The sequence below is a fragment of the Aythya marila genome (assembly GCF_965140915.1).
Source record: "Aythya marila genome assembly, chromosome: 15".
In the NCBI taxonomy this organism is placed as follows: Eukaryota; Metazoa; Chordata; class Aves; order Anseriformes; family Anatidae; genus Aythya; species Aythya marila.
The window spans coordinates 5,241,226-5,268,918 of record NC_139056.1 but is presented as its reverse complement, the minus strand read 5'-3'; the positions used below and the strand labels follow the sequence as shown (position 1 = coordinate 5,268,918).

The 27,693-nt window shown below is 56.9% G+C and overlaps 1 protein-coding gene across 1 annotated transcript in view; it reads right to left on the bottom strand.

Annotated features, from left to right (window-relative positions):
• Positions 1 to 27,693, bottom strand: part of LOC309884002 (ankyrin repeat and fibronectin type-III domain-containing protein 1-like) — a gene marked incomplete at its 5' end in the record, with an annotated part of 153,051 nt that overhangs the window by 54,803 nt on the left and 70,555 nt on the right. Inside the window, one exon of the mRNA XM_082772613.1 lies at positions 92 to 132. Coding sequence (XP_082628739.1) covers positions 92 to 132 — 41 coding nt within the window. The remainder of the gene's footprint in view (positions 1 to 91; positions 133 to 27,693) is intronic.

The following is a 27,693-nucleotide window of genomic DNA, read 5'->3' as shown; positions in this document are numbered from 1 at the left end:
TGTCTAATCTTAGTAAGCCACAGAGCTGCTTGATAATATGGACCAACCGGGAATTTCCACGCGATTACTCACCGCAGCTACTGGCACTTACTTGGGCTGGTAAAAGTCCTTCTTGTCTGCTGACCCCAGGCTCTGCAAGACACAAGACAAAACAGAAATGTTTCTTTAACCCTTTGCCAAGCAGGTTTCCCTGATGAAGACGCGTGGTGAGCAGGCAAAGCTGTGCCTATGGGTGCGTGGGGGCTGCCTAGGCAGGCTCGGGGCACCTGCAGCCACTGAGCACACCGCGGGCAGAGCCCACAGGCAGCTGGGGCTGTAACAGGACAGAGTCAAAGCAGAGGCACAAGGATGTGTTAGGTTTGAACCCAGTGGGTCCAGGCACAGCCAGGTCTGCCACCGCTTGCAGAAGGGTGGCACCTTGCGCCAGGAGGCTGGAAACAGGATGGGGTGCAGGGCTGGAGGAGACCCCAAACCTCACAGCCACTCCCTGGGGATAGGGTGATGAAATTCTTCCACCAAGAAAAACCACACCAGACCCCAAGCATGTGAAAGCCTACCAGGGACAGCCTGGCACACTCCAAGTCTCCCATTTGCTAGCACCTGCGGAAATGTCACAAATTCCACCACCACCACGATCTGCTCAAAGTCTGACACCACCCCAGGCACCCAGGGGTCTGCTGGAGAGCTGGGCCAAGCACGGAAGGGCCACTGCCACCCCAGGGCTGCAGGAGGGCAGGCTGCACAGGACACGGAGGATGCTTGCAGCGGGCCGGATGGACAGCCAGACCCACCAAACCTCCCCCTCCTCCTCCTCTGCTCGGGGACAGTCCTCACCTCACGCCCCGCCAGGACGGGGGCCAGCAGCCCGCAGCGCGGGGTGGCCCCACCACCACCGTCCCCGTCGTCCCCGTGTCCCCACAGAGGCATGTCGGCTCGTGGGCAGCGCTGGGGCTGGGGCTGGGGCTGGGCCGGCCGCCTGCTGGAGTTTTGCTCCACGGTTGCCAGGCAATGGCGAAGGCAAACTCTGCTTCTGCTTCAGCGGGGAGCAGCGGGCCCGAATGCTAATCAGGGGCGCAGGAGCAGTCCCGGCCCCGTACTGCCCCTGCCAGCACCCCCCAGCCTTGTTCCCACCCGGGGTCAAAGGAGCAGAGGAGGAAGGCCCCGGCTTGAAGCAGGCAGGGCTGAGCCGGGCCCAAAGCACCCCACGGCCCCAGGGGCTGCCAGGCCAGCGGGCAGTGTCCCAGCCGTGTCCCCCCAGGGTTGGGGGGCACCGGGAGCATGGGGCTGGGTGTATGCGGCCCTCACGCTCATCCCATGATGGGACGAGCCTTCCTCCAGCCTCCCCACAGGGAAAGGCTCCTCGCCAGCCCATTTGTTTCACCACCCTCGTGGTCTTCCTTGGGAAATGTCCTTGCACTGCCTCTGCCCAGCACTTGCCTCATTCTCGCTCCACTTCACCATCAAAGCAGGTAAATTCCTGGATGCAGAGCTGAAAGCAAGCCCCCACTTCGGGAACACCTCCACTCTTTCGGGCACAGCACTCCCACGAGACATTTCATTACTTCTTTAAACTCGACATCTAAACCACAGAGGGACGGTTCCCAAACTACGGCTACAACGCAGCTCCCGAGCCACAACAAATTCAGCTTCATAGGATCCCTGTGCCAGCAGGGATCGCGGAGAGCTGGCGGTATTTAAGGAGAAGCTGCAAGCAGCTTCCTCAGCACCCTCCAAGTGACACACGGGGATGTGCATCCTGCAGCCCAACCCCAGCCCAGCTTCAACAGCTCTGGGCCAGCAGGGAGCTGGTGAGGAGCGAGCAAAGCCATCGGCCACGGCCAGCAGCAAGAGCCCCATGGGCACAGCCGCTCAGCCCCGTTTGCAAGCCCCTGGGCAGGATGAGCTGCACGGGCATGCTCCCAGATGGTGGTGGGAGCTTGTCGAGCAGCTGGTTTTTAAGTCACAGGAAACTGGGAGGGTATGGGAGAGCTGGAATGAAACGGGGAGGCACTAGCTTCGGAGAGAGGAAAAACAAAACAATAAGATGGGGCGCGATTGTAGCAGGGACTAGCCAAAACATCTGATTTTGAGCCTTATTAAGAACATAGCTATCGAGGAGGGAAAGCCGAATTCCAGCAACATGTCCAAGGAATCAGGCCTGGAGCAAGGCCCAGAGCTGTGGATCAGCTCCTGGCTCTACCACCACCCCGCTGGCTGACCTCAGGCTCTTTCTTCCCTCTCTGTGCCTGAGCCTCCCCAGTTCCTTTGCCTCATCCCTCTCTTCCCGGAAGAAAGAGGAACCATGAGCGGCAACCAGGCAAAATTCCCACCGCATTTCAGGACTTTCTGCTGAGCACACGCAAGGGGCGAGGACGTGCTTTGACCACCTCTGCGAGAGGTGCAATTGATGGGTTAGCGGCAGCTGGAGGTGGCCACAGCAACACCCTGGGGCAGCGACAGCCCCGGCACCACCCCACAGAGTATGGCAATTTTGGCTGACAGCAGCAGGAGGGGACGATGGCCAAGAAGTGGTTGAGGGAAGGACCCCTGGGTGGAAAGACCACCATAAGGAAACAGTGGAATGAAACAGAGGAAGGCAACACAAAGCTGGAATCTTAGGAAAACCGTCCTGGCGCTCAGCTTGAGCAGAGTTTGAGCCAGCTCCAGAGGGGAGGGGTAGAGCAGCATTTCTATGGGCTTTTAGAAAGCCGACCTGATAAGGCATGGAGATATGTGCCAAGGGGACAATTCCTGGCCTTACAGGGACCTCGGGAGAGCTCTTCTTTTCCTGTCTGTGCCTGGGAACTGGAAGAGGCAGAGAGCTCCCAAAAATGAGCAAAAGGTGGCTTAACATTTTTCTTTGCTTTCTGAAAGGAAGGATAGTTCCTCCTGAACCGATACAGGCTATGGAGGCTTTTATCTGTGCAGTCATACAATAAAAAACCAAATGCCTGCCTTCGTGCTTGCATTATTACTGGTGGTCTACTGGCTGCCAGGAGAGTCATCTGCTGGTGGCTCAGGCACATCCATGCATAGCTGGGGTCTCCAGAGGCTGCGGCATGACAGCTCCACAACCAAAATAACTCCGGGAGCCACAGAGGCTCTGGGAGGCTTGCTGATGCTGCAGGGAGACCCTCGCCTTCCCGGGGGGACAAGGGGAGTGGCAGCATCCCTGAGTTCAAAGAGCCCCCCGCGTGCTCCGAGCCTCCCCACGCAGCGTGAGTCACCCTCCAGCGGGGCCGTGGCGCTGCCTCTCGTTTGCTCACTTCATTGATGACTCAGGGTTTAGGAAGCACGTTTTAAATCCCTTAATGAAATAATGGAGAGAGTCTTTTTTTTCTTTTTTTTTTTTTTCTTTTTTTTCAGCATGTATTTTTAAAACAAATACTTCAACGAGGCTTGCGCCCATCTCCATCACACCCTCCTGAGACACACGGCTAGGGGGACTGAGCCTGGGGGCACCCAGGGGACATAAGCAGCCCCCAGCACCTCCCAGTGGGGATGGGCAGGGAAGGAGGGAGCCCATGACTGGCCTGGACAAGCCCTGCAGAGCCCAGCGGTGCCCTGGGGCATTGCTCAACAGCAGGGCTGAGCCTCGGGGGCACACACCCTTCTGAATGCGGATGGGCGCTGATGGTGACCTCCTGCCCCTGCAAACTGCCCCAGCAAAACAAGGGAGCAGCAGAATGGGATGCTGGCACCACATCCACAGCTCCTGGGCCAGAATGCAGACTGCCAAGACCGGGGATTGTCTGCCAACTTGATTAAGAAAGTGTTGTCCCAAGCATGGCCAAGGTCATTACCATTACCCCCAGAATCCTCCCCATGTAAGAATAACTGACCCAGGCTGGTGCTGCGCTTGTTTTGAACACCAGACCTCTCTGCGTGATGCTCACAGCCCTTCTGCTCTTGCCTCCAAAAATGCAACATCACAAGAAGCACCTTAGAAATGGTAAGAGGGTAAAAGGAAGGTTAAAAGGATGAACTGAGAGATCAGAGTGGTTTTATTACCATAAAGGAACCACCATAAGGCCACTTGCCCAGATTGTTAAAAAAGCACCCCTTGCAGGTTGCTTTTAACCTGCCTGTAAAAGCTCAGCCCCCTGGGCTAGTGGGGCAGCACCAGCAGCACCTGGACCCTCTCGGAGGCTGGCCCTGTAGCACCAGGACGCAGAGAGCAGTGCCTGCCCATGTCCCCTTTGGTGTTTCCATCGCTGCTCTTCCCAAAGCTCCTCACCCGCAGGACAGAGCAACCCCACAGGAACAACACAGCACCCTGGCTGGCTTCAGCACTGCCCCAAAATCCCCTTTTAAACACCACATTTTGTACAAAATGTCAAAGGCATCCGTGGGCTTGGCTTTTCGTTCAAACCATGACCCACCACTTTCACGAATCCTTTGCAAACCTGCGAGAGCCAGGGCCAAAGCTGAGCACCTGAAATTATTTTCTTAATGTCACATTTCAGGCACTAAGTAAACTACTTTGCAAGTTACCGCCAGCCTTGCTGGTCCCCAGCAAGAATTAGCACAACGCGCCGCAGACACAAAAGATGAGACCATTTTAAAGGACGGCACCGAGTTCCGAAATTCAGCCAAGCTGGGGAGATAACAGGCACGGCGCTGCAAACGAGGTTGCCCACGGAGGGGCTGAGGCAGAGGTTTTGCATTATCTGTTTATTCACACCAGCAGCCATCAATCCTCTTGCACTTTTTACTCTCCTAATATGTTGCCGAGCGTAATCTCAGCTCATCTTTTTCCGGGCAGCGTCCCTCGGAGACCGAAGTTATTAGCGAGGCTGAAGAAGCCTCATGCAATTGTTTAGAAACGACACCAAAATAATCCCCAAAGACAGGCAGCTGCTTGCAGGTGGCAGCTTTCTGAGTCCTTCCAATAAACTCTAGCTCAGTAACTCCCAGAATAATCAATGCCCATACAAAAAGCAGGCAAAAACCGAGGGATGAGTTCTTTTTTCCTGCTAGAAGAGCAGGGAAATAAACCTGTGGGCTGAAGTCCACGCTGCAAAGCTGCCCTGCGCAAACCTCCTTGCCTGCTGGGATGGCTGCACCCGTGCCCGAGGTCCTGGGAGGGGACAGGCTGGCTCCTGTGGGATTTGGGCACGGGGGCAGCTGCTCGGCCCCGAGGCAGGGCAGGGTGTGCTGGGGGCTGTGGCTGTGCTGCCCGTCCCCCCCCCAGCGAGATCCTGGTGGTTTGTGCTGTCAGGCACAGCCCTTAGCCAAGCTCGGCGTATCTGCAGCATGCTGCATTTATGACTAATCGGGAGGCGATGCCTGACTGTCGGAAGGGCAGGAAAATTCAGAGCACGGGGATGCGAGAGGATTGCTCGGAGGTTTTGTCCACCCGTCCTTGCTAACAGCACCCCTCTGCGCCAGGGCTGACTCCCCCGGTGCAGCCTGGCACTCAGCATGACCCACCTGTGGCACAAAATCCGGTACTTTAGCCCCAAAATCTGGTGGCAGGGGAGCTCACAGGCCAAGCTACATATGGTGAGACAGAGAGAGCAGCAGGAAGGAGAAGGACACGTGCCTCTTGGAGGCTCTGATCTCTTGGAGGAGCCCTTTTGGCAGAGGCAGCCCCCGAGCACTGGTGGGCACGGGGATGTGCATGACAGCAGCCCCAGCTCCAGCCCTGGCCTCCCATCGTGATCCTGCCTCCTGCTGGGACCGACACAGCCAGGGGATGCTGATGGTCCCCAAACCTCCCTGCTCAGCATCCAGCACGTCCCAGCTCTGCTCTCGAGCACGAGTCCGACCCAGCCTCTACCCTCACCTACAGAGCTACCTACACGGCCACGCAAGCGAGGTGCCTTGAAGTATTCCAGGTGCTCCGCAGCAGGGCAGAGCAGCACAACACATGCCTGGGAGGCTGGAGGAGCTCCCAACATCCTCCCAGGAGCTGCAGGGGCACTGCACAGAGGAGCAGATATCTGCAGGTGGGACCGAGGAGGAAGGGCCCCAAGAGCCGTACCGGCACAGCCCTGCAACCTCACGCACTCCTCCCTTGCCTTCATTACAGCAGGCAATTAAGTGCAGGCAACTGGGCTTGGTGTGGCACAAAACCTTCCTCTCCTCCACCTGGGTAACGAGGACGGGCTCCTTCCACAGCCTGCCTTCCTACAGGAGGAAAGCCAAGCCTGCTAACGAGCCTCTGCCAAAACAGCCACCCCACAACAAACACATCCATTTCCACTCCTCGCTGCAGCCCCTGCACCAGCCGGAGCCTGCCCTGTCCCCCCGGTGTCTCCCCACCTGCCCCATACCCTCGGCCCCCTCCCAGACCCCCAACAGGGCTGCTCCCTCACAGCCCCTACCCCACGCTAACACCGAGCAGAGCTTCAAAGCATTTCTTTACAGAGCTCAGCCACAAAAGCTTTCGCTGCACCCATACTGCGCTGCTAGATGCCTGTGGATTTAACTGATACGTGCACCCATGTGCGTGGATGCACGGCCTCGTTATCGACAGGTTTCTCTTTTCCAAGGGATTCCACGAGCTCTGCTGACACAGCCCAGGAGGCATCCACTTGCTGCTGCTTCACAGGAGAGTTTCTCTGCATCGCAAAACTTGTAAAGCCGCTGCCAAAACCGCTGCAGCTCGTAAACTCCGCGAGCTCAACAGCGTGCAGGGTGACACTCGCACAGGCACGGGCACCCTCTCTCCGTGTTTGCATTCATCAGGCCCTTAATTAGGTGGGGAAGGAGCTGCAGGAGGAGCAGCAGACAGGAGCTCTAACAAGCAGCTGAGAGCTGTTACAAACAGCACGCTGCGCATGTGCTGGTCTCTACCTTTTTTTTTTTTTTTTTCTCTCTCTTTCTTTCTTGATTACAGCCTGCAAACTATTACTGCAACTTTAAGCACGTCGGGAAAGAGCTATGCTCGGGCTTAAGTGTTTGCAGAATCAGGGCCTAGACGTGCGGATGGATGTGTTGCTATTTATACCAGAAAGCCCTCGGCACAGTGCATGGGGGTGCAGCGAGGCTGAGCCAGCGCTGCCACCAGGACCTGGGTTTCTCTTTTGCTTCCTTTCAGGGGGGGCAGCTGCCTGCTCTTGCATGAATGCCCCGCCTGGTATTTTTATCTCCGGGCTTATGAGCTTGCGCGTGTTTATGCCGGTTTGTAGGTGAAGTTACGTATTTCATCACCGAAAGGAAAAAAAAAAAAAGGAAATACAAAAGGCTGGAAGCCGTGTAGCCAGCTCCCAGCTCCGCGGCCCTGCAGTTAATTACACCCTGTTCTCCGGCAGATCCTTTAAATGCTGCGTCGCAATCCCTGTAGCCGTGCTGTGTGTCATTCATCCTGACAGCAGGTCTGCCCGCCAACCCAGCTAATTATAGTGCGGGAGGCAAATGACTGGGCTCCCGCCCCGCTGCCTGCTCCTCTCCATCAGCCGCACGCTCCCGGGACGCCGGCGACCCCGGGCTGCAGCTGGGGCTGGCGATGGATGTGCCACAGGGTGCCCGTGAGGGGCAGCAGGGGGGCACCATGAGGGTGATGCTCCCCAGGGAGAAGCCCAGCAGGGCCCTGAGTCCCCAGGAGCTCCTTTCCTGGGGCAGCAGCCTTGTGGCCCCGTACCCAGCCCTGTCCTCCCAGGCAGCCCACCTCTCCTCGGACGACCTCTGCACCTCCCTTGTTTTCCCCCTGGCCATGGCTGTTGGGTCAACTGCATCGAATTGGGCTCGGGTTGTACCAACAGCATCGCCACCCATGGGTGCTGCTGTCTTGGGGCTAGGAGGATGAGCGTTCAGCTTGGTAAGGGAGAAGTGGCTTTTAGGATCCCTCGGAGCGGATCTGTGGGCTGAGCTGAAACCAAGCTCAGCCCCGTGTGCCCGCTGGTGCCACCGAGGAAGGCACAAGCCCAGGAGCAGCTCCAGCTTCCAGCAGCCACCGGGAGAACCCTGGGATCCAAAAGGCAAAGAAATACCCCATCTTCCACCAGCCCTCAGCGGGGACAAGCCCCCGAGCACCAGCAGAGCCCAGCACGAGGGTCCCCATGCAGCACGAGGGTCCCCTGTCCCCGCACAGGGAACGAAAGCTTTGCCCCAGAGACCAGGACTGAGGCCACCCAGCACGGTGCGCTCGGCCGTGAAGTCACAGCTTTAGGAACACACCTGGAGAAGGGAGAGGATCCGGCCAAGCTGCACCCCTGGCGAGCTATTAATAACCCTGCACATGCAGGACCTGCAGCAACGTCAACCAGGCTGCCAGTTGGGGACCAAGCAAAACCCAGCCCTCGCGTTGGGACAGCGTCCAACCAGCGCTTGAAACACCATCGGAGAACAGGTCTCTCATTATTTTGGCCCAGAAAGCGGCTCCCAGGGGTTATACAATGTCTGAGTCAAAATATGTAAATACAAACCCTCACTTCTGGGAACCTGGCTGCCGACAGCTGGCCCCGTGCCCATCCTTCGTGGCATGATGCAAACAAGACCGCAGCGCGCTCCTGAGTTGCTGAGACCCTGTGGAAAGGCCAGAGCTGCCTGCAAAATGACAGGCACGCCGGGAAACAGTGGCCTCCTCCTCCTCGGTGGCCCAGAGCGAGCCAGCAGGCCGTGCTGAGCACCCTTTTCTCACGGACCCTGACTTCACAGAGATAACTCCACCAGGCAAAAAAAAAAAAATCTGCATCTCCAGTCTCAAACCCAAAGTGATTCTTTCAAAACCAGGGCTTGAGGCGTATCAGCCAAACCATTCTGGAGTTGTAAAGCTCTCCAAAATTAATACGTTACAGGCTTGTGGGAGCAGATGCCAATGCCCACGCTCCTTCAGCACCTCCATGCACATCGCCCTTGCCCCTGCAGACTCTGGCTTCCCAGGCACGCCAAGCCCCGCTTCCAGCCTCCTCCTCCTCGCCTGCAGCCCTGCTGAAGGTGCAGGTGGCCCCAGGGACGCAGTCACGGCACCAAGCCTGTCGGAGTTTAAGAAGCAATTGGACTGTGCACTTAGTCACATAGTCTAAAATTTTGGGTAGACCTGTGCAGTGCCGGGAGTTGGGCTCGATCCTTGTGGGTCCCTTCCAACTCGGGATATTCTGTGATTCTGTGATTCTGTGATTTTATGGGTGCCCAGGGGAGCCAGGGCGAGCCCACACGGGACAGTGATCCTGGTGACCGGTGGCTCAGCTGTGTTGGTTTTAGGCTGGATTTGCCTCCTTGCAGCACCATCACTGACAGCTGGGAGACGTGCACCCTCAGAAGGCAATGCCGGCTGCCACTGAGGGCAGAGCTGGGCAGAAAGCCCGGGCTGCTCATCGGATGCATTTCTAGGCAATGCAGATACCCCACAAATCGCTCAAACAGAGAGAAATGTACGGCAACATCACTGATGCACGTTACAGGTGAGACCCTAAGCATTAAAAGCCAGGGAAACCCCCCCAAACTCCACACACAGCTCTAGGAATGCCCCTCGCCACCCCGAGGCTCTGGGAAGGATGTGCTGGGGCTCACCGGGACACCCCGGGACCCCTCAGACGGGGTCGGAGCCGCGGGACTCCCGGCACTAAGCACTTACACGGGCTCCGGCCGTCCAACCACCACCAAGTATTTAGGCATCAAACTCCATAAAGGAAGCACAAGACGCGCTACAGAATAATTCGAGCGCATTATAAAAAGCCCAGAGGGGAAAATAGATTTTTGGAATGTGTTCTCAATCTCATTAATTGGGAAGACAGCCTTGGAGGGGAAAGGAAAAAAAAAAAAAAAGGATTATATTCCTCCCCAAACCATTATCCACTCTGAAGAGTGTATCATATGAAAACAGTTATATAAAAGAATAAATTATATTTGGAATGGCAAGAACCCCAGAATAAAGCTAGAAACTCTGATGTTCCCATATAAAGATAGGAGACAGTTATCTGTTCCAAATTTTCAAGTTTTCTGCTGTGCCAATTCAAATTCACTACATACCAGCATAGCCATATAAAGGGGACTCCACCCATGTAATCTTGGAACGAGCAATAATCCCCCAAACTATCAATTTAATGTATGGGGATACAAAATGAGACAAGAATGTACTAACAGAGAGAGCAATCCATTAACTACATGGCAAAAGGCACCAGAACGTGCGCGCAGGAATATCTATTTAAAGTGACATTTGCATTTAAAGACCGGATCTGAAATTAAGGCTTCTGCACGCAGACATCATCGATCCTGCAAATTAAAAGGCCGTTTCTACATCCAATGTGAGTTTTATTTTTGTTTTATTTTCTCCTATTTGTTCAGCGTCACGTTTCTTGGCCAGCACTGGAAAAAAACAGCTCTTGGTCGTGTTTTTTTTTTTATATTAGCTGTGTTTCTGATCAGCTTTTCCAGGGCGCTCCTGCACCAGCGTGCAGCTGAGGGATGGGGACGGTTCCGAGCAGCTTTCCCAGGGTGCGAGGCTGGAGCCTGAGCTCTGCCAGCCGTGCTGTGAGCGTTGGGATCCTCATGGCTCCGGGTGCCTGCATCAGCCCCGACCCCACCATGCTGCCTACGGCACTGCTGTACGGGTACCAGCACTCATATGCACCAGCGGCCCTGCTCCTTACCCTGCGCACACTGTGTGTTATGTCTGAAGTGGGCAAAATCTTCAATTTTTGCAGATTTCTGCAGGTGCAGTGTGTTTATACCAAGCCTGGATCCTGTCTGCCTGTCTCTCCGCACCAGCTCAACAACACGCAGAGCTCGGCACACACCGTGCCCAGACCTTTTCCCAGTGGGAAGGGATGGACGGGGGGAGCGCGACAGCGGCAGGAGAGCGCTCATCTGCTGCCAGATCCAGCCCCGGCTGCAAAAACAGCCCCAGCAAGGAGCCCCCTTTTCGCTGGTCCAAAGCAGAAGCCCGAGGAGGAAATTGCTTCTTTTCTCCACCTCTGCCAGTCTAATAAAAGACAACTGCTCCTCCAGAAACCACCCCGGCTTGTTCGCGAGGCCACAGCGAGGAGCGGCAGCCGCGCAAACAGCCCTGCAGCGAGCGTGCTGGACGGCACCCAGTAGCCAGCACGGAGACCAGTCCAAGCCATGGAGATGGAGGCGCAGATAAACCAGGTCAGCTAAGTGTTTCCATTCAAGCCAGACAGTGACTAATAGACTACATGAATTTGTTACTCAACTGAAGTTAAACTTTTCAGGCCCAGAAGAGCCAAATAGTTGTTCCAAGTGAAAAAATCCTGCAGGATGCATTCCTTCACCATGTCCCATGAATACCCAGGGAATCATGGTTTCAGGATGGGGCTGATAGTTCTTTCATATATCACAAAGAATAACAAACTAACCTCTCCTTTATTCTTTTTGCTCCTCAAATGCTATTTACTCGTGGCAAGAGCACGCACGTCATGTTCACGCAGCGCCCTGGGAGGTGGAGGGCTGTGCAAGCTCTGCGTGCTGTTACTGCAGCAGATCAAACAAGCAGAGAAAATAAAAATTTGTTTTTCTGGCATTATGGCTGTCAGCACAGACAATAAAAGAGTATGGACGACACAGCATCCACCTTCCACCCCTTTCTGGATTCAGCGTCATGGCATGCATGAGCTTTACGCAGAGAAATGGGACTGAAAACCAAAAACGGATGAGCCCTTCAGCACTTGGAAGCTCCTCTGAATTTCTTTGAAATGTGACAGACGGAGCACGTACCCGCAGCATCCACCCCACGCAGCAGGCACGGGGCAGCACCCTGCACCCTGCCCAGCCTCCTGGGGTACGGCTCTGGCGCACCCGTGCCACGGGGCAGCAGCCCAGTGCCTCATGGCAGAGCCCAGGCACCACGACACGCGGGCAGCGGGCCAGCAGTGTTACAGAAGCCATCAAGGCCACAGCCTTTTTTTTCACTCTCCGTTTCAGAAGATGGCACTCTCCAGGAGCAGCAGCCAAGAGGCAGGCAGGCCTCGCAGTGTAATGCCACGTTACGCACCACCACATCCCAGGCCAGCGGCGGCTGTGCGCAGAGACCGCACGCAGGCAGAGCCTTCACCCTTTCCACCTGGAAAAGCACCGTGCTGCAGAACAAACCCATTGCCACCAAGATTGTTATCTAGAGTCAGCTGAGAAACAAGCTGCAGGAAGGCTTCAGGAAGCCAAGACAACAAAACAGACGCTCGTGACATGATACAACCCAAGTGAAATCCTTGCACAGAAGGGATGACAGAATATCAAGATCTCCTCTATAAAAGTGTGATGCTTTCTCTCGGCAGGACAAACGTGCAGCTCTGCAGAGCCTGCAGCTCCAGCATCCCTGCTTTGCAGGTCTTCAAAACCAGAAACACCCAGGTGCAATGCCACAGGGCGCAGAGCAGAGCTGCAAAGCAAACCCGCCCCGTAGCACGCCGCCTGCTCTCCGCCCTGCCCGGGCCCCTCCAAGCCCCCTGAGCCCCCTCTCCTCCTCGGTCAGACCCCACAGGCTGCTCCCAGTGCACCACCGGGAAAATTCAAGGAATCTCCTCGTGGCGATGGGGAAGTGAGTGCCCCAAGCCCCAGAACTGTGTCACGAGGACCCTGGTGGCTGTCCCTCAGGTGACTGTGCAGAAGCAGTCCCCGCGTACCCGGGGATGCAGAGGCAGGCGAAACGCCAGCTGCGCTGCAGTTTCTGGCAAAACTCCTGCCAGCCCAACCGCAGCAGAGCTGACGCTGGCACGCAACGCGCCGGGCGCGCCGAACAGACTCACGTTCACGCAGGGCCGTGCCTGGCAAGGGATGCATATCGGGAGCACTTTGCCGAAGCACAGCGGCCTCTCGGGCGGCAGGTGACACATGCTGCATGCGGAAGGCGCACGCCTCGAGCTGCTGGGGTTTTTAGTGCCGGGCAGGATCCGCCCCTCCGCCCGCCGCCCACGGCCCTGCCCGGTGCACCTAAGCCTTGGCCCCCGCCCTGGCTTGCCCAGCAGCTCCCACCCGCATCCTCAGGCTCGCCCCGTCCCGCGAGCTCCTGTCCCCGCTAAGGCTGTGCTGGGGAGCCTCCAAAATCGGGGCAGCATCCTGGGCTGGACGGACAGACTGCCCAGCCACCGCTGCCCAGGTCCCTCCTGCACGCATCCTCAGCACAGAGCGCTCCGGGCACCACTGCCTCCTCCAGCAGCCCCCCAGGCCCAACCCTCCCCTCCTTCATCCTCTGCCCTTCCAAGCCCATTCACCCTCCTGGCCTCCACCACAGCCACATCCACAACCCAAAAAAGTGACTGCCTTTGATTCGTGTTAGCCTTGTCCCTGCTAATCTCTTGGGGTACCCCCTAGCTCCGGCACCACACGGTATGAAATCGCTCACCATCTCCACAGCTCCCAGGGCTGCACAGGGGCTCCTGCTTCCTTCACCTACTCCACCTCGTCCTCGTCTTCCTCCTCTCCCTGCCGGCAGAGCAGCCGCCTGTCCCCAGCTTCCCATCCGGCCGCCCACAGCCTCTCCCCAGATTACAGGCCTCCCCGGCTGCCCCAGGTTAGGTGGCAATCACAGACCTGGAGGCAATTTCCATGGAAATGTTTTGGCTCAGACGCGGCTTTATCTTCCCCTGCTTTCTGCTGCCTGGAAAGGAGCACCCCACAGCACCCATCCCACAGCACCCATCCCACAGCCCCGGCAGCACGGCGCCGCGAGAGCGATCCCCACGAGCGGGGTGCGCCAGGCAGAGACCCCCGGGCACCAGCACAGCGCCCGGCCCAGCGCCCTGCGGTGTCAGGGTGCTGACAGCGTGGCTCTCCCTAAATGCTCGCCCACCTCCAAGCTCCGGGGCCAAGCCTCATGAAAGCCCTTCAAGCCCCTGCTGAGAGCCAGCCGGGCGTCTTGCTGTGGGCGCTGACTGTGCAGGGTACGGTGAGTTCACAGCTCCCCTCCCCAAACTGTGCCATATTCCGAAAGCAATTAATTTCCTTTTTTGATGGTTTCTTCCCTCTGTCCCACGGGAGCTGATGCACTTACCACCTCCCCCCTCGCTGGCCGTGCTGCTCCCACCCCTGCCCAGCAGCGCCAGCCCTGTGACATTAATGCTTGCTGTGAACGTGTGGTAGCTGTCCTCCTCTTTGGGGACAGGGTTTGTGTCCTAAGCTGTGTCCGGTGCTCCCCTGCTCCCATAGTCCTGCTAAGCACCACCACAGCAGTGACCCCAGCCCCGTGCGCCCATCACAACGCCCTCAGGGGCAGCAGAGATGAAGCAGCCCTTCCTCCCCTGCTGCTGTTCTGGCAGTTTCTTCCACCGGCACGACACACCTCAGGAGGATGCAGGGGCTCCTGGTCCAGCCCAAGCACGTGGTAAGAGGAAAGCAGCCGAAAGGCACTGCCCCTCCTGGCAGGGGTCACCACGCACCGATGGCGAGAGTCACCGCGAGGTAAATCATGCGTGCATCTCCGTGCAGGGCGGTGAGGTGGAAGAACCGCCTGAACTGGGATAAAGGAACACGAGGGGGATTTATCGATGCATGGGCAAAGATCCAGGCAAGCGTCTCCCTCCCTGGGAGCCACCCTGACCCCGTGAAGCCTTCGTCCCTGCAGGCTCCAGCACAGGAGCAGCCTTTGTCTCTGCGGGGCATGGCAGTGGGGTCCTGCACAGCAAGGAGGGGAGTGGGAGCATCAGATCCTGCACAAAAAACCCACTGGCAGCTAAAAGCCCAAGAGGAATTTGTGTTAAAGCCGCCAATCTTCGTTGGGGCTCCCCCACCGGGCATCGCATGTTCACGTATCAGAGACACTCACTGCCTGAAAACAACTTGTGCCCAAACAACAACATAAAAAATGGATACTCCAGGGATTAAATGACCTGGCGAGCCACGGGCACAGCCAAGGGTGGAAAACAAGCAGTCTGGGTCTGGCAACAGCATCCCGACGGCGTGGAAGCCTGGCACCTTGCTGCCCGGGCTGGGACGTGCGGGCAGCAGCAAGGTGAGCCGGCCGACAGCAGGCCCCGGGGGAGCCTGCCTGCAATCAGACAGCATTCTGGCTGCTGCAAGGGAAGAAATTAAAGAAATTCATCATATTTGGTTCGTGCTCAGCAAACACTCACTGGAGAGCCATGATTAAACCTTGCATTTGCTCTTCCCCGAGCCCGAGCAGGAAGCGACGGGGCTGCTTATTGCGGCGGTCACGGGGAGCCCCAGGGCTGGCGAAGGGCCTGGGGCCCCGTGGGGACAGGGATGGGGCTGCTGGGCCTGGAGCAGCGAGGACAGGGACAGCCGAGAGCTCGGCTGAGGAGATGGGATGGGAAAAGGCACGGATGTGCAGTGAAAAAAGCTCAGGTGGGGATGAGGTGCTTAAAGGGGAGGTGGGGAAGGAGAGAAGGCTCAGCTTGAGCTTGGCTGCTGGCACAGAGGTGGCAGAAGACACCGGCCCCTGCCTGATGGCCGAGTCCTGGCAGCCAGGAGCACGGCCCCGGTGTGGGATGTGGGTCCTGGGGCTCCGGGGCTGGGTGCCCGACCCCGTCTGAACCGGGAGCCCTCTCTTCGGAGAGCAGGGGAAAGCAGGAAACTCGAGAGAAGAAGAAATAGGGGAAAGGGAAGAAAAGACTGCTGTGTTAAGAGATGCAGGAAGAAAGAAAAAAAAAAAAAGTTGAAAAGAAATCCCTGGGGAATTGTGGAGGAGAAGAAAGAGCGTAGACAAGCCAGGCGAGCCAGCGAGAGAGACAGAGAACAGGAAGCGCCTAACTAGGATGGAGACAGAGATACTACAAACCCGCGTGACGTCAGGCCGGAGTGGCAGCGGTTTCCAAAACAACTCCAAACTCCAGCACGCAGGGAGGGAGAGAGACACGCGGGAGCAGGGGAAACGGGACGGGGCTGTGCCCTCCGAGGGAGCTGGAACAGAAGCTTGGCGAGGCTGCAGCGCTCAGCCTGCTCCCGTCTCCCCTCAGTTTGCATCGGCGGGACGGGCTCTGGGGAGCCGGCAGACACGGAGACAGAGGTTATTGCAGAGCTAGGCAGCATCGGGAAGGAAATTCCTGAGGGTGTTTTCCTAATTGGCACACACAATGCAGCCACAGTCCCCCAGCGCCCCTGTTCGCACAAAGGTAAAGGCTGGATGCTCCCAAAAAGCTGAGCCAAGGAGTGAGCAACAACAGAGACAGGGACCCAGAGGAAATAAATCTGAACGAAATGGGAACCACACACGGAGAATTGTCCTGATGGCAACGGCTTTCCTCTGCCCCAGCCTGTTCAGATTAGAGGGCTTGTAGCTGGGGTTTTCGGGGGCTGAGGATGAACACGGAGGCTGCCAAGGCGGGGAGGACTCTGTCTGCTTGCAGAGAACAAAATGAGAGAAGAGGGGGCGAACCCCCACTGCTTGGGTCATGGTGCAAGAAGCTGCCTGGTGCCCCAGGGCCCCCAGCCCACCCCAGCAGCCCAGGCGCCCACCCACTGGTGGAGGAGGGCAAGTCCACAGAGAAGACAACTCTAATGGGAGATTTCTTGGCTGGGTGGATGAGACGGTGACCAGGCAGCTCTGCATCCATGCACAGGAACTGATTTGACCTCGTTTTGCACAAGGACGGGCAGGCAAAGACCTCCGTGTCCTGCTGGGATCTGCACGGGACGCCCACAGCAGGGACACCCCACGGGCACAGTTTCCAGCACGTCCTTCTGGAAGAGATTTCTCTCCCACAGCAGGGCCAGGAAGATGGGAGAGGCCCATCCTGGTGCCGTTGTGGGCACAAGGGCACGGCCTGAGGGCTGGGTGGCAATGCCAGGGTGGGAAAGGGCTCCCAGCCCTGTGCCACGCACCAGGGGAGATGCCACCGGGGCTGCTGCTACGCGGGGTCTGCCCGGCGGTGCCGCGATGTCCCCTGGGCCAACACCAGAGCAGTGCAGAGCCCACGGCAGCTGCTGCCCACTGGGATCAGCACAGCCCCACCAGGAGCCACCAGCCTGCCCCCAGCACCATCCTCAGCTCCTCGCTTCAAAGACCCCACGGCTGCTTCCCTGCCCGGGGGTGCGGGGAGCCTGACTCATGCGCTAGGAGAAATTAATAAGCGAGCACAGAAGAAGGGCTCATCCCATCCACCAGCCAGCATGAATCACTGCTTTTACTGACTGCCTAACATATTGTTCCAGCACTGAGTCAGTACTGCTGTGCAGGTTAACAAGGGGAGAAATTAAAAGTTATGGCCTATGAAACGCAGTAGCACTGAGAAATTATAAAGCGGAGCTACTGTAAGAAAGCTAATAGGACTACCCGCAGAGTCCCAGAAAAGAAAGGCTCTGAGCTCCAGCTTTTCACCAGCTTTCCCCTGCACAGCTGTGCCCCCCGCCAGACAGCCCAGAAATCAAACCCTCGCTCTGCCGCCGGCACGGGCCAGGTACTCGGCAGCGACAGCACTCTGTGTGTTTGAGAGCTGCCACCTCTGCACTTACTGCTTGAAACGTGCAACCCTGGCTGGGAGAAAAGCTGTAACCCACTGAGCTGCTTTGGTCTCGGGGCAGGGGACCATCCCCTTCCTAAGGACCAAAACCACAGCTCCGTACTGAGAAATGCCACAGCTTCTCTTCCCAAGAGCATCAGCCCCCATTTCCCACCCCAAAACAGCTCCTGCAGTGTAGCAGTGTGCCACCGATGCAAATAACAACTACAAATGGAGCCTCGCAAAACAAATTGTGTGTAACCTCAACATAAAACAAAAGGCTCGGCACTCAGACTGCTGCAGTGACCTCCTCTTTCATGTTGAATAACCATGATGGAGTGTCTCGAGTCCTTTTAAGACCCTGATTTACCGACAATCTCCATGCTTTGCAATCGGGTAAGAACTCAGCTGGCACAGAGCACAGGGCTATCGCTTGTGCTTGGAGAAATGGGGCAGAAGAACCTGACTTCATGGAGCAGAGAGAAAGAGATGACAAACTCAGATTGGGAAACGGGGTCAGCTGCCGGGCTGCCCTGAAACACGAACATGAACATACCCTAGAAACAAACGCTGAGCCTCAAGTGATTCTTTCTGATCATATCATCCACAAACGAGTCTCATCCTTCTCTGACACCAGTTGATGAATTGCCTTTGAAGATACCGTGTGGCAGCAAGTTCTGCAGGTTAATTCTTAGTGTACAAGAAAGCACTTCCCTGTGGCAGCGCTTCATTTGCTTCCTTGCAGTCCTGGGGAATGCATTTATCCCCAGGAGAAAGACCAAGAAGCAAGGAAAGGACACTGACTCACGCTCCTGCCCCACAAACACCAACCTCACCATGCGAAACACCGTGCCAGGACCCTGGCGTAGCTCTACCAGCCTCCACCTGCCAGGACGGCCACCACTGCCACCAGCACCTCTCTCTCCTTCGTCACCTCTCCTTTGTCACCTCTCCTTTGTCCCCGTGTTGCAGCACGCCTGGGACCTGGGCAGTCCCGAGATGAACGCAGTGTGAAGCGTGCTTCTCCATCCCACCCAGGGTCATCTGATCTTCAGCATCCCCAGAAAAAAAAGCTAATCTCAATGAGCCATCAACTCAAAACAAAATAAAATACGCTCAACAAACCAGCAAGCACCAGATTACCCCCGTTTTCTCCTACAAGGATCTAATTCAGCTCTAATAGGATAGTTGTTATTATTATATATTAACTGAATGGCAATTGATTATTAAGAGGGCATTCATTGAAACTGGGCAGATGTGTAACGAGATACCTACCTATTACATAGCTGTGAAACCACACTGAATGTGCTTCTAATGACCAACCAGTATTTACTTAGCATTCAATATCCATCGCTAGGAGAGGTCTCTCTAGATTTAATAAGCCTCTGTTATTTTATGTTTAATTAAATACCGTCCACTATTAAAAACATATTTAACTGAGGTCGAAACCAGTAAAAACTGTATCTTATAACACAGCTGCTAAACCTCAAATATCTTCCTAATGATTAATTGGGATTTAGCACATGATCGCTGTCCTGCTGCGAGCGCGCGGAAAACGGAAGCTCCAAGATGCGAGGACGAGGGCGCTTCTGCAAACAATCCTGCTGGGTGAATAGCTGGGCTAATAACAATACAGGGCAGGGGCAGCCTCAGCCCTACCTAACCCGAGTTTTGAAAATTCGCTGTAGGGCACAGGCACTCCCCCAGTGCCTGCTGGATGGTGCCACCCTCATTGCACGGCACTGCAACGGGAGCCGTGGGCCAGAGGACTCCTGCTGGGACACCTCCAGTTGGGACTGCCAACGGCGTCCCCTCTGCTCTGGCTGCTCCTGTGGTTCATCACCCACACCAGCTCCTCCGGCAGAAAACAATGGTGTCGGGAAGAAGCTGGAGATGGATTTGCCACGTGGGTCCAAAACCTTGATGTTACAAACCAAGAGATATTTTCAAGCCACGTGAACACCCCATAAATCAAAAGGCTTCCAAAATTAAGTAGCCCACGAGTACAAGTCCTGCGAGAGCAGAAGACAAAGGATGGATGCTTCTGGCCCTGCAGCACAGGCATCCTCTGTGCCCTCCACAACGGGCAAACTGGAAGTCACCCCGTCCTGCACAGCCACAGCACCAGCATGCTGCTTCAGCTTCATCACCGTGCACAGGGACAGCTGATGGGGAAGAAGGGCCTCTTGGCCAGGGGGAAAAAAGCTTGGACAGGGAGCAGGGAGAAGTCCAAAGCATGTCAGCACTTGGGAAAAAGCCATTCCACCTCCGTGACCTCCTGCGAGAGGATTTGATTTTTATTGTTTTTGTTTTGAAAGCCCTTGAAAGCAAAATCTGATACTAGCAAAGTATTAAATATAGCAGCACATACCCACGCAGATTGCATAAGAAAACAATTCAAAAATAGAAACAGTGAGAACAAATATGAATGCAGAAAAAACATCAAGAGAGGAAATCCAGAGGGTCCTCTCCTTCCATTGTTCCCCTCCTAACCTCAGGCATGCTGGTGAAATTGGGGTTAGACAGTGGGCTGCACGCTTAGATCCTGAGAAATGAGTCAAGAGTCTGGAACTCGAGCTCAGCACCAGGCAAGCCCAGTGGCAACCGTGTTATGAGCTCATCTGCTTCGCTTGGAGGAACCTCAGTGTGTCAGACCTTGGGTCTGCGGTGCTTGGACGAGATGCCCTGAGCAAGCGCCACGACAGAGCCACTCTCCCCAGCTGGGCGGCTGGATGGGGCTGAGATAACCAAAGCTCTACCCCAAAGTCATGTCCGAGGAGTGAATCATCATCCTGCCATGAGTGACATACCGAGGGAGTAAGAAAACATTCCTGGTGCCTGACAGGGCATCGTGCTATGCACTGCAGAGGGGGCAGGACGACACATCCATATTGTGCAGGCACCTCCAGAGGAAAACCTCCAGGTAATTCAGTGTTTTGGAAACTAAAAGAGATCCTGGGAGTCCCAGCACCTTGACCAGAGGGGAACACCACAAAGAAGACGTCTCTGTTACCTCTCTGCCTCATGGGCAGGCCGCTCAGCAGCTGCCTCCACAGACGCTCCAAGGAGAGGATGTGAATGAGAAATAATCTCCTGGGAGGCTGCTGGAGGAAAAACCACGTCACCAAAGAGCCACTCTCACCTCCCAGATCTGAGCACCAGGAGGAAAGTCCAGCTGGTCTTTGCCTCCTTCTGCAAGTACTGATGTATATGTAGATATACATTTACAAACTGCCTGTTCACAACATCCCTCCCATGAACTGGCCGTGCCACAATCTATAGGAGATACCATCTGTGCTACTTCAAAGCCAGGCAGCGCATTAAGTAAATAACAGGGGTGTCTGTCTGAGGAATATGGTGATTACGGATGTCTCGATCTCCACATCAGCCTTGGAGACCTTGCTGCGATATTGACGACTGCCCCAAAATGCGACAGAAGGAAACCAAAACCTGATCTGTCCTGTCTCATTCTGGAAAGGTCAGTGGATGTGAAGAATCGGGAGGTGCTCCCCAGAGGTGCCTCCCCAGTCCCGTAGAGGGAAGAGACCCTGATCCATACACATCCATCTGTGCTGGACTGTGCCGGTCTTTTCTCTTCTCCCTCATGTTCAGTCAGGAAGCTGTGCTCATCTCAAAGCAAGTTATTCTCAGTTTTGATTGACTCTTCATAAGGACACAAGAGCCCCGCTGAAGGCAACAACCCCATACTGAATTTTGGTATCTGTGAATGACACCTCTGGGGCACGGGGAGCCTTAGGAGCTGCTCCAGCACAAGCACAAGGGTTTGCTTGCTTCAGCTCACCTCTTTGTATCCCCACAACACCACGATTCCCAGGAAAGATGACTTTGGAGCCCCTTTTCCACAGCTGCATGGACATCTCCAGCTGAGGCTCCGGACCACGTCCCACGGAGTTCAAGTTGTCAGGAAAACGCTGCACAGCTGGAAATGTGAAAAGGGCCCTGGTGGGCACCATCGATATGTGGGATGAGGAAACGGACAGGGGCTGAAGCAGCTCCCGAGGAGAATCCTTTGCAAGTCTGCTCCCATGAGAGCAAAACAGCCCCTCGGCCCAAAGCTGAGGTGAGGCCAGCCAAGCCCTCGGGGTCGGGAAGACAACTAAAATGCACAGAGGGCTCACGACAGAGCCAAATTCCACTTCTGCTGCTGTTTTCTCATGTCACTTGAGTCAAATCGCCAGGCACAGGTTTGACATCTTCCTCCTTTAGCTGTCTGCAGCAGAGGCGTCTGCTCCGGTCACTGGACATCTCTGAAGACACAGTTCCTCTGCTGTTTTACACACCCATTTTTGGAAGAGCCCGTGACACTCTGGAGATGCCCACTTCTCTCCATCATCTATGAAGGGAGTCCAGACACGCAGCCCAGACACCTCCGTCGGCACTGCTGTGTCTCTGTTTGTGCAGACGAATCCCACCCCTCGTGTTTCCATGCCTCAGTTTCCTCTGCTATTAAAAAAAAAAAAAAAAAGGAGACAGACCAAGAACCCCATCCCAACCCAACCACAGCAACATAGCAAGGCTTAATTCATTACAGCCCGTAAACCGCTTTGAGATCCTCGACTGCTATATAAATCCCAAGCTGGTATTTGTTTAACCCTGCCGAGCAGACGGGGGCAGGCACCCAAAGCCACAGCACTGCTGGCTTCTCGTAGCCAGCCCCAGCCCCACGAGGGGTAGCAGATGGATCGGCTGCTGCGAAACAACAACTTCCTTCTTTCTTTTTGCTCAGCTTAACCGGGGTTGAGGCTGGGATTTCGGTTACGTTTTGTGGCCAGCCTTGCTGGAGACAACCACCCGCCTGATGCCGGGGGAGAGCGAGATGCCTCAAACCACGGGCAGTCGTGTTTATTTTGATTCCGATCTTCCGACCGTTCAAAATCCTGGGAAAATTAAGACATGTTGTCGGGGTGAAGTTTTCCTTTTGGAAATCGGGTTGGGTCGGGGGGTGACGGGCTGCCCGGCCAGGCCGGGCTCCCTCCTGCCCTCCGCTCCCCGCCAGCTCCCCGCTGCAGGAGCCTGCAAGGACGGCAGCGCCGTGCGTGGCCTCGGAGACATCCGGGGGCTCGCAGGCCAAGCAGAGCACACAGGCACACACTGAGCCTGCCCTCCGCCAAAACCTGACACCACTCTGGAATGTAGAAAATTGCAAGCGATACTTTAATTCCACAGTCACTCAACAGTAGCTCCGGCCATGGGAAATACTGGGGAAGGCGCATGCTTGGGAGCGCTTGAACGGAGCACGTCCAGCCCCAGCCTAATCCGCCGGGCTGGAAACCATGCTATCTTTATCAAAACTCCCAGCACAGCCGAGTCATCCCCACCTGCCTGCCCTTGAATCAGCACGGAAGGCTGCTAGGTATCGGCCCGAGCGGAGCCGCCAGGCAGCGCACGCCACCTCTCTGCCAGTGCCTGCATAAAGCGGTCGCCCCGCAGCCCTGCCCGCCGAGTGGCAGCCTTCAAACATTTCTGCCCCAGTGCCCCGTGTTTCCACTGAGCCACGGCACCTCCCGATCCCATCGCATCGGCAGGGCAGCACCCTGCACCCCGCATCCTCCGCTCCCCAGGAACTCGCAGCTTCTGTGCTTTTACCCCGCTTCGCACCCCAAGCCCACCCCGCGGGGGGCACGCCTGGTGCTTCTGGACATCTGGGGGGCCCTGCAGTGAGGGAGAGTCAGAACAGACCCAAAATTAAACACAAGAGGACGTGGAAAACTCAGAAAAGCCTGTGTCCTGCCCATCGGGAGCTCAGGAACTGCAACGGATGGATTTATTGCCAGGACAATTATCAAATAGAGGAGGATCTGAACTGGAGGGTCCCCGGGACAGTTTTGAATTAGATTTAATACCACGCAGTGCTCAGCCAAAAGAGTTACAAGAGGAGAGGCTCAGCACATCGGGATGAAGGCTGCTCTCACGTTTCAGGAACTTCCTGCTCTGGTTTCAGGTCTTCCTTCCTTCCTTCTGAGCTGTCCCCTCTCAAGTCAGTGGTTTTGGAGACCAAGGAATTAGATGATTCACCTCATCATCACTCAGGAGGTGTCTTCACACCCCTGCCGTTATTCTCCAAAAGACAGGGGCTGGGGCCCAGCGGCATCCAAGGGTCTGTGGGACGGGCAAGCCGAGGGTGGGTGTCACATCCCTCGGCTCAGGAAACCTTCCTCAGACCCTGCCTGCCCCCCTGCAACGGGGCCAAGCCACGCGTCCTCCTCCCCAACCCCGCTCAGCACCTGGGCACTCGTGGGGGCTCTATCCCAGGAATATGCCCCGGGTGACCTGTGTTGGATGAGATGATCATGATGGGAAAAATCTATAGTATCCAACATCGGGTCCTCTACTCTTCTGCCACCGAAAAACCTTGGGAGGCTTCACCTGTAAGCAGATCTCTCCGCCAAAACCAAACCCATGCCCCTCAGGGGATGCAGCACAGGCAGGGAGAGAGCAGCGGTGCCCCCAGAGCCACCTGTGCCGGTTCTGGCTCCCACGAGCCCTCTGCCCCTTGTACCCGGGGCACAAATTCCCCTTCCAGCAGAGCTCCTGCGGCCGGCTCTGCGGTCTGCGTGGTGCTCTGCGGTGGAGGGGAGAGGAGAGAGGAGAGGCGAGGAGCGTCACGCCGTGCGATGCAAGAGGGTAACCCGAGCTGTGGTCTACCCTACATTCCTTGTGGCTCCAGCTCCCCAGCCAAAACAAAACCAACATTTTCCCTTTTTTTTTCTTTTTTTTCCCCTTTCCTTGAGGCCAAATAGGAGGGCGGGGGGGTGGGCACCCCCCCAGCACTCAGCCCGAGTCCTGCTGGCTGGGAACCAGCTCAGCTCTGCTGGCTCCCGACACCGTTCCCAGCTGCGTGCGCCGCAGCCCCCGGCGCCCCCCGGGCCAGGACGCCGACCGCGGAGGCAGGCGGCGGCTGCTGCGAGCCACGCAGCCCCACGGCGAGAGGAGCAGGAGGAACACGCTGATTCATCGCTCCACCAGGAGCTGGGGCCTCCGTGTGCGTGTGTACGGGGCCTTGGAAATTCCCAGAGAACAGCCAGCGAGAGGAGAGGCACCACCACGCCGTGGCACCATCAGGCACGGTCTCGTCACCCGGCGGACACGGTGGTGGCTGCGCAGCTTTCCAAGGGACGAACTGGAAACCGTCCCCAGCACGATGTTTGCAAACACAGCAGGAGGAGGAGGAGGTGCTGGAGGAGGAGGAGGAGAGCTCGCTCTCCAAAACCCCACACCACGGGGACGTGCTGAGCCCCAGCCCCGAGCAGCGGCTGCGCTGGGTGGGTCTGGGGTGCTGCTGGGTGCCCACCACGCTGGGTCTACACCGCTCTGGGTGTCACCAGCTCGGTTTCACACACTGAAAATGTGAGCTCATGTGCACGCATTCGGCATCTCGCACCTCGGGGCTGTGCAGCCTCATAGGATCGGTGGGGACAAAACAGCCCCGAGACCTGCAGACACGAGGTTTATCTTGCCAACAGAAAGACAGCACTGAGGGTAGCTAATGAGGGGAAACGGTGGCTGTCCTGGCGAGCAGGTAATGTTGAGCAGGACGGAGAGGCAGCACGTGTGAAGTGGGAAGGGGTCCGAGCTGAGCACAGACGCTTCCCAGGCTGGGTGTAGGAGACCCCCAGCACAGCCACTACAGCAGCCCTCAACGCTGCTCCTTGGTCACTAGGGCAGGAAAAAAATCAGACATTTTCCAAATTTCAGCAGCACGTAATGCCTTGCCATTTAACACAAATACACTGAGAAACTCCTCGTAATTCAGTCACTTATCAGCAAAACTGGCCTCGCTCTTCCCCTGCATCACCCCCACCCCGCAGGGGACAGCACACAGCGCCTCGCAGGGACCAGCCTGCCAGCAGCACACAGGGAGGGACGAGGTGCTCGCTGCCCTCCCTCCTTCAGCTAGGGCACCGGGGGCTTTCTTTGGACAAGGGACCGGGTTTTGAGCATCAGGGTGAGCCTCCGAGGGAGGATTTGTGGGGTTGGCACACGCAGACTGGCTCTTGTTGCCTCTGTTCCCCTGTGCTGCAGCTCTGCCCCCGTCTTTGGGCACACTTTTGCCTCTCACCATCCCCAGCCCCGGCCACGGCTCGGGGCAGAGGGGTTTGAAGGGTCCCTGAAGGGCCCACGGCAGCAAGCTGCAGACTAGCGAAAGAGTTAACACTTCCCCCAGCCCGTACGCTGTTATTCAATACATTATTGACGTTGAAAAGTCGTCACGTTACAATCCAGCAGTCCACGAGTATTAAGAGGAAAATAGAGGCACGCAGAGCGAGACACACACGGCGGAGCAGTGGGCCCCTCCGAGCTACAGTTACGGCACTGCACACAAACTGATTTCCCAGATTCGGTTTCCTCCCCCACCCCTCCCATTTGGTGCAGGACCCGCTCACTCCTGACTGGCGTCTAATGCCGCTGAGAATCCCTAAATCCACCTCGCAGAAAGGATTACCACAGGGGGAGGGAGGGCTGCAGAGGGCTTTTTCTCAGGCTTCGGCAGCTCCGACGCTCCCCTGTTGAAACGATGACCTGGGAGGCAGCGAGCGGGGCCGGAGACCCCTCTGTGCCCACAGGTGGGGTCCCTGCGCCCCGACCTCCCCAAAACCCAGCCCGTGGTGCCCAGCTCGCAGCCACCCCTCACATCCCTGAGCTCTCCTTGCCCCAAGTGCCAGGCTCTTGCCAGGCTGGCTGGGCAGCCGTCTGCATGACCCCATTGGCGTGTTTGAGTCCCTCGCCACAAAACCCCGACACCGTTTTCTCACGGAAACGGATTTATCCCTCGTCTCTTCCTCCCCTGGCACATAAACGCACGGGCTCCAGGCCCTGGTGATTCCCTGGTGATTCAGCAAACTCCCCCGGGAAATTTGGACCAAAACTAAAATGAGATGAAATGAGATAAAATAAAATAAAATTTTAGGTGATGGCTCCGTGGGACACCAGGTAGGGACAGCAGCACCTGCCTAGCACGGGGTCTGCCGTGGGGAGGCGTGAGGGACAGGGACGGGCAGCTCGGGGAGGGCACTCGCCAGGCACGCTGGTTCCCTGCTCGTATTTTATATCATCTCCCGATGGGTGAAATGTGTCCTTAATTTGTCCTAAAAGAAAAAGAGAGTGAGCCGCATTCTCACACCCATAAAGAAGACAACACGCAAAGCCCTTGAAAAGCAGGCGCCACACATACTACGCGCTGCCTTTTTCTAATTAAAGCCGCCTCTCCCGCTCCGCCGGGGCTGCTGCCGTGGTGGGGCTGCACACGAGCTCCCGGGGACGCTGCCCCCCGTGCCCCCAGCCCCTCCGTGCGGGCTGTGCCGTGCCCGTGTCTGCAGGCAGGGCCGGGGCGAGCGCGGGCGAAGGAGCCCGGCCAAGCCCTTCCCCGCCGATCAGCCCCCAGAGAGCCGTTCTGGCTCATCTCGCGCTGCAGAAAGAGGGGTTCATCTGGTTTTAATCTCGCCCCTCGCGGTAGCTGTCACCATGGGTTTGCTGTCAGAGTAAAAGATGCCTTGATGCAGCCCCTTGCCAAAGCGGCAGACATTCAAACTTCAGGCTGCAGCCAAACCCCAGTGTCCTGGGCTACCCCGGCCCCGGGCCGCACACCTTGGCCAGCCAGCGGTGCCGGGAGCCCATAAAGCCATCGGGGACTCACTGGCAAGGCAGAAAAGCAGCCGCCAAGTGGCATCCCACTGCGTGCAGAGGGGCTCCGGGCAGCACCAGCACACGTCGGGGTCCGGCCGCCCCGGCTCGGGGGCTGCCGCCCAGGCAGAGGCAGCGCGAGCCCTCCCGGTGCCGGTCGCCTGCCCGCGGTGCATTGGAGCCACGGCTCCGTGCTGCAGCCTCCATCCTCTTCCCCTCCCCCAAAAAACACAGGGAACCACAAGAACCACAAAAATGCCTCTCCTCCGCATTGCAGAGCCTCTCTCTCTCTGAAGGGCACGCCGAGCTGCCGGAGGACCCGTCGCTCCGCTGCCTGCCTGCTCTCACCGCCTGGACTGCAGCCAGCTTTTAAAAGCAGCTGTCACATAAAAGCAAACATTTTAAACCATTACATTTACAGCAGTTTATCTTTAATGCCGCCTAAGGTTTTGACGTTGCTCCGTTGTGATCGAGTTAAATGGGTTCCCTCTGCAGCCCCCTCCCCTCCCGCGTGTTCGCGCCTGCCAGGAGCCTCCTCCTCCTCTTCCTCCTCCTCCTCCTCTTCCTCCTCCTCCTCCTCTTCCTCCCGATCTGACGCAGCCTGATGTCACACTGCATCGCATGGTGGAAGTGATGAGGTCAGAGGCTCACGTAGCTTCAAGCCCACCCACTGCCCACACAGGGCACCTTCGTGGTGACCCCTCCGTGGGGCTGGGTCCCTCCCCAGGTTCCACGCTCTCGTTCCAGCCCCGAC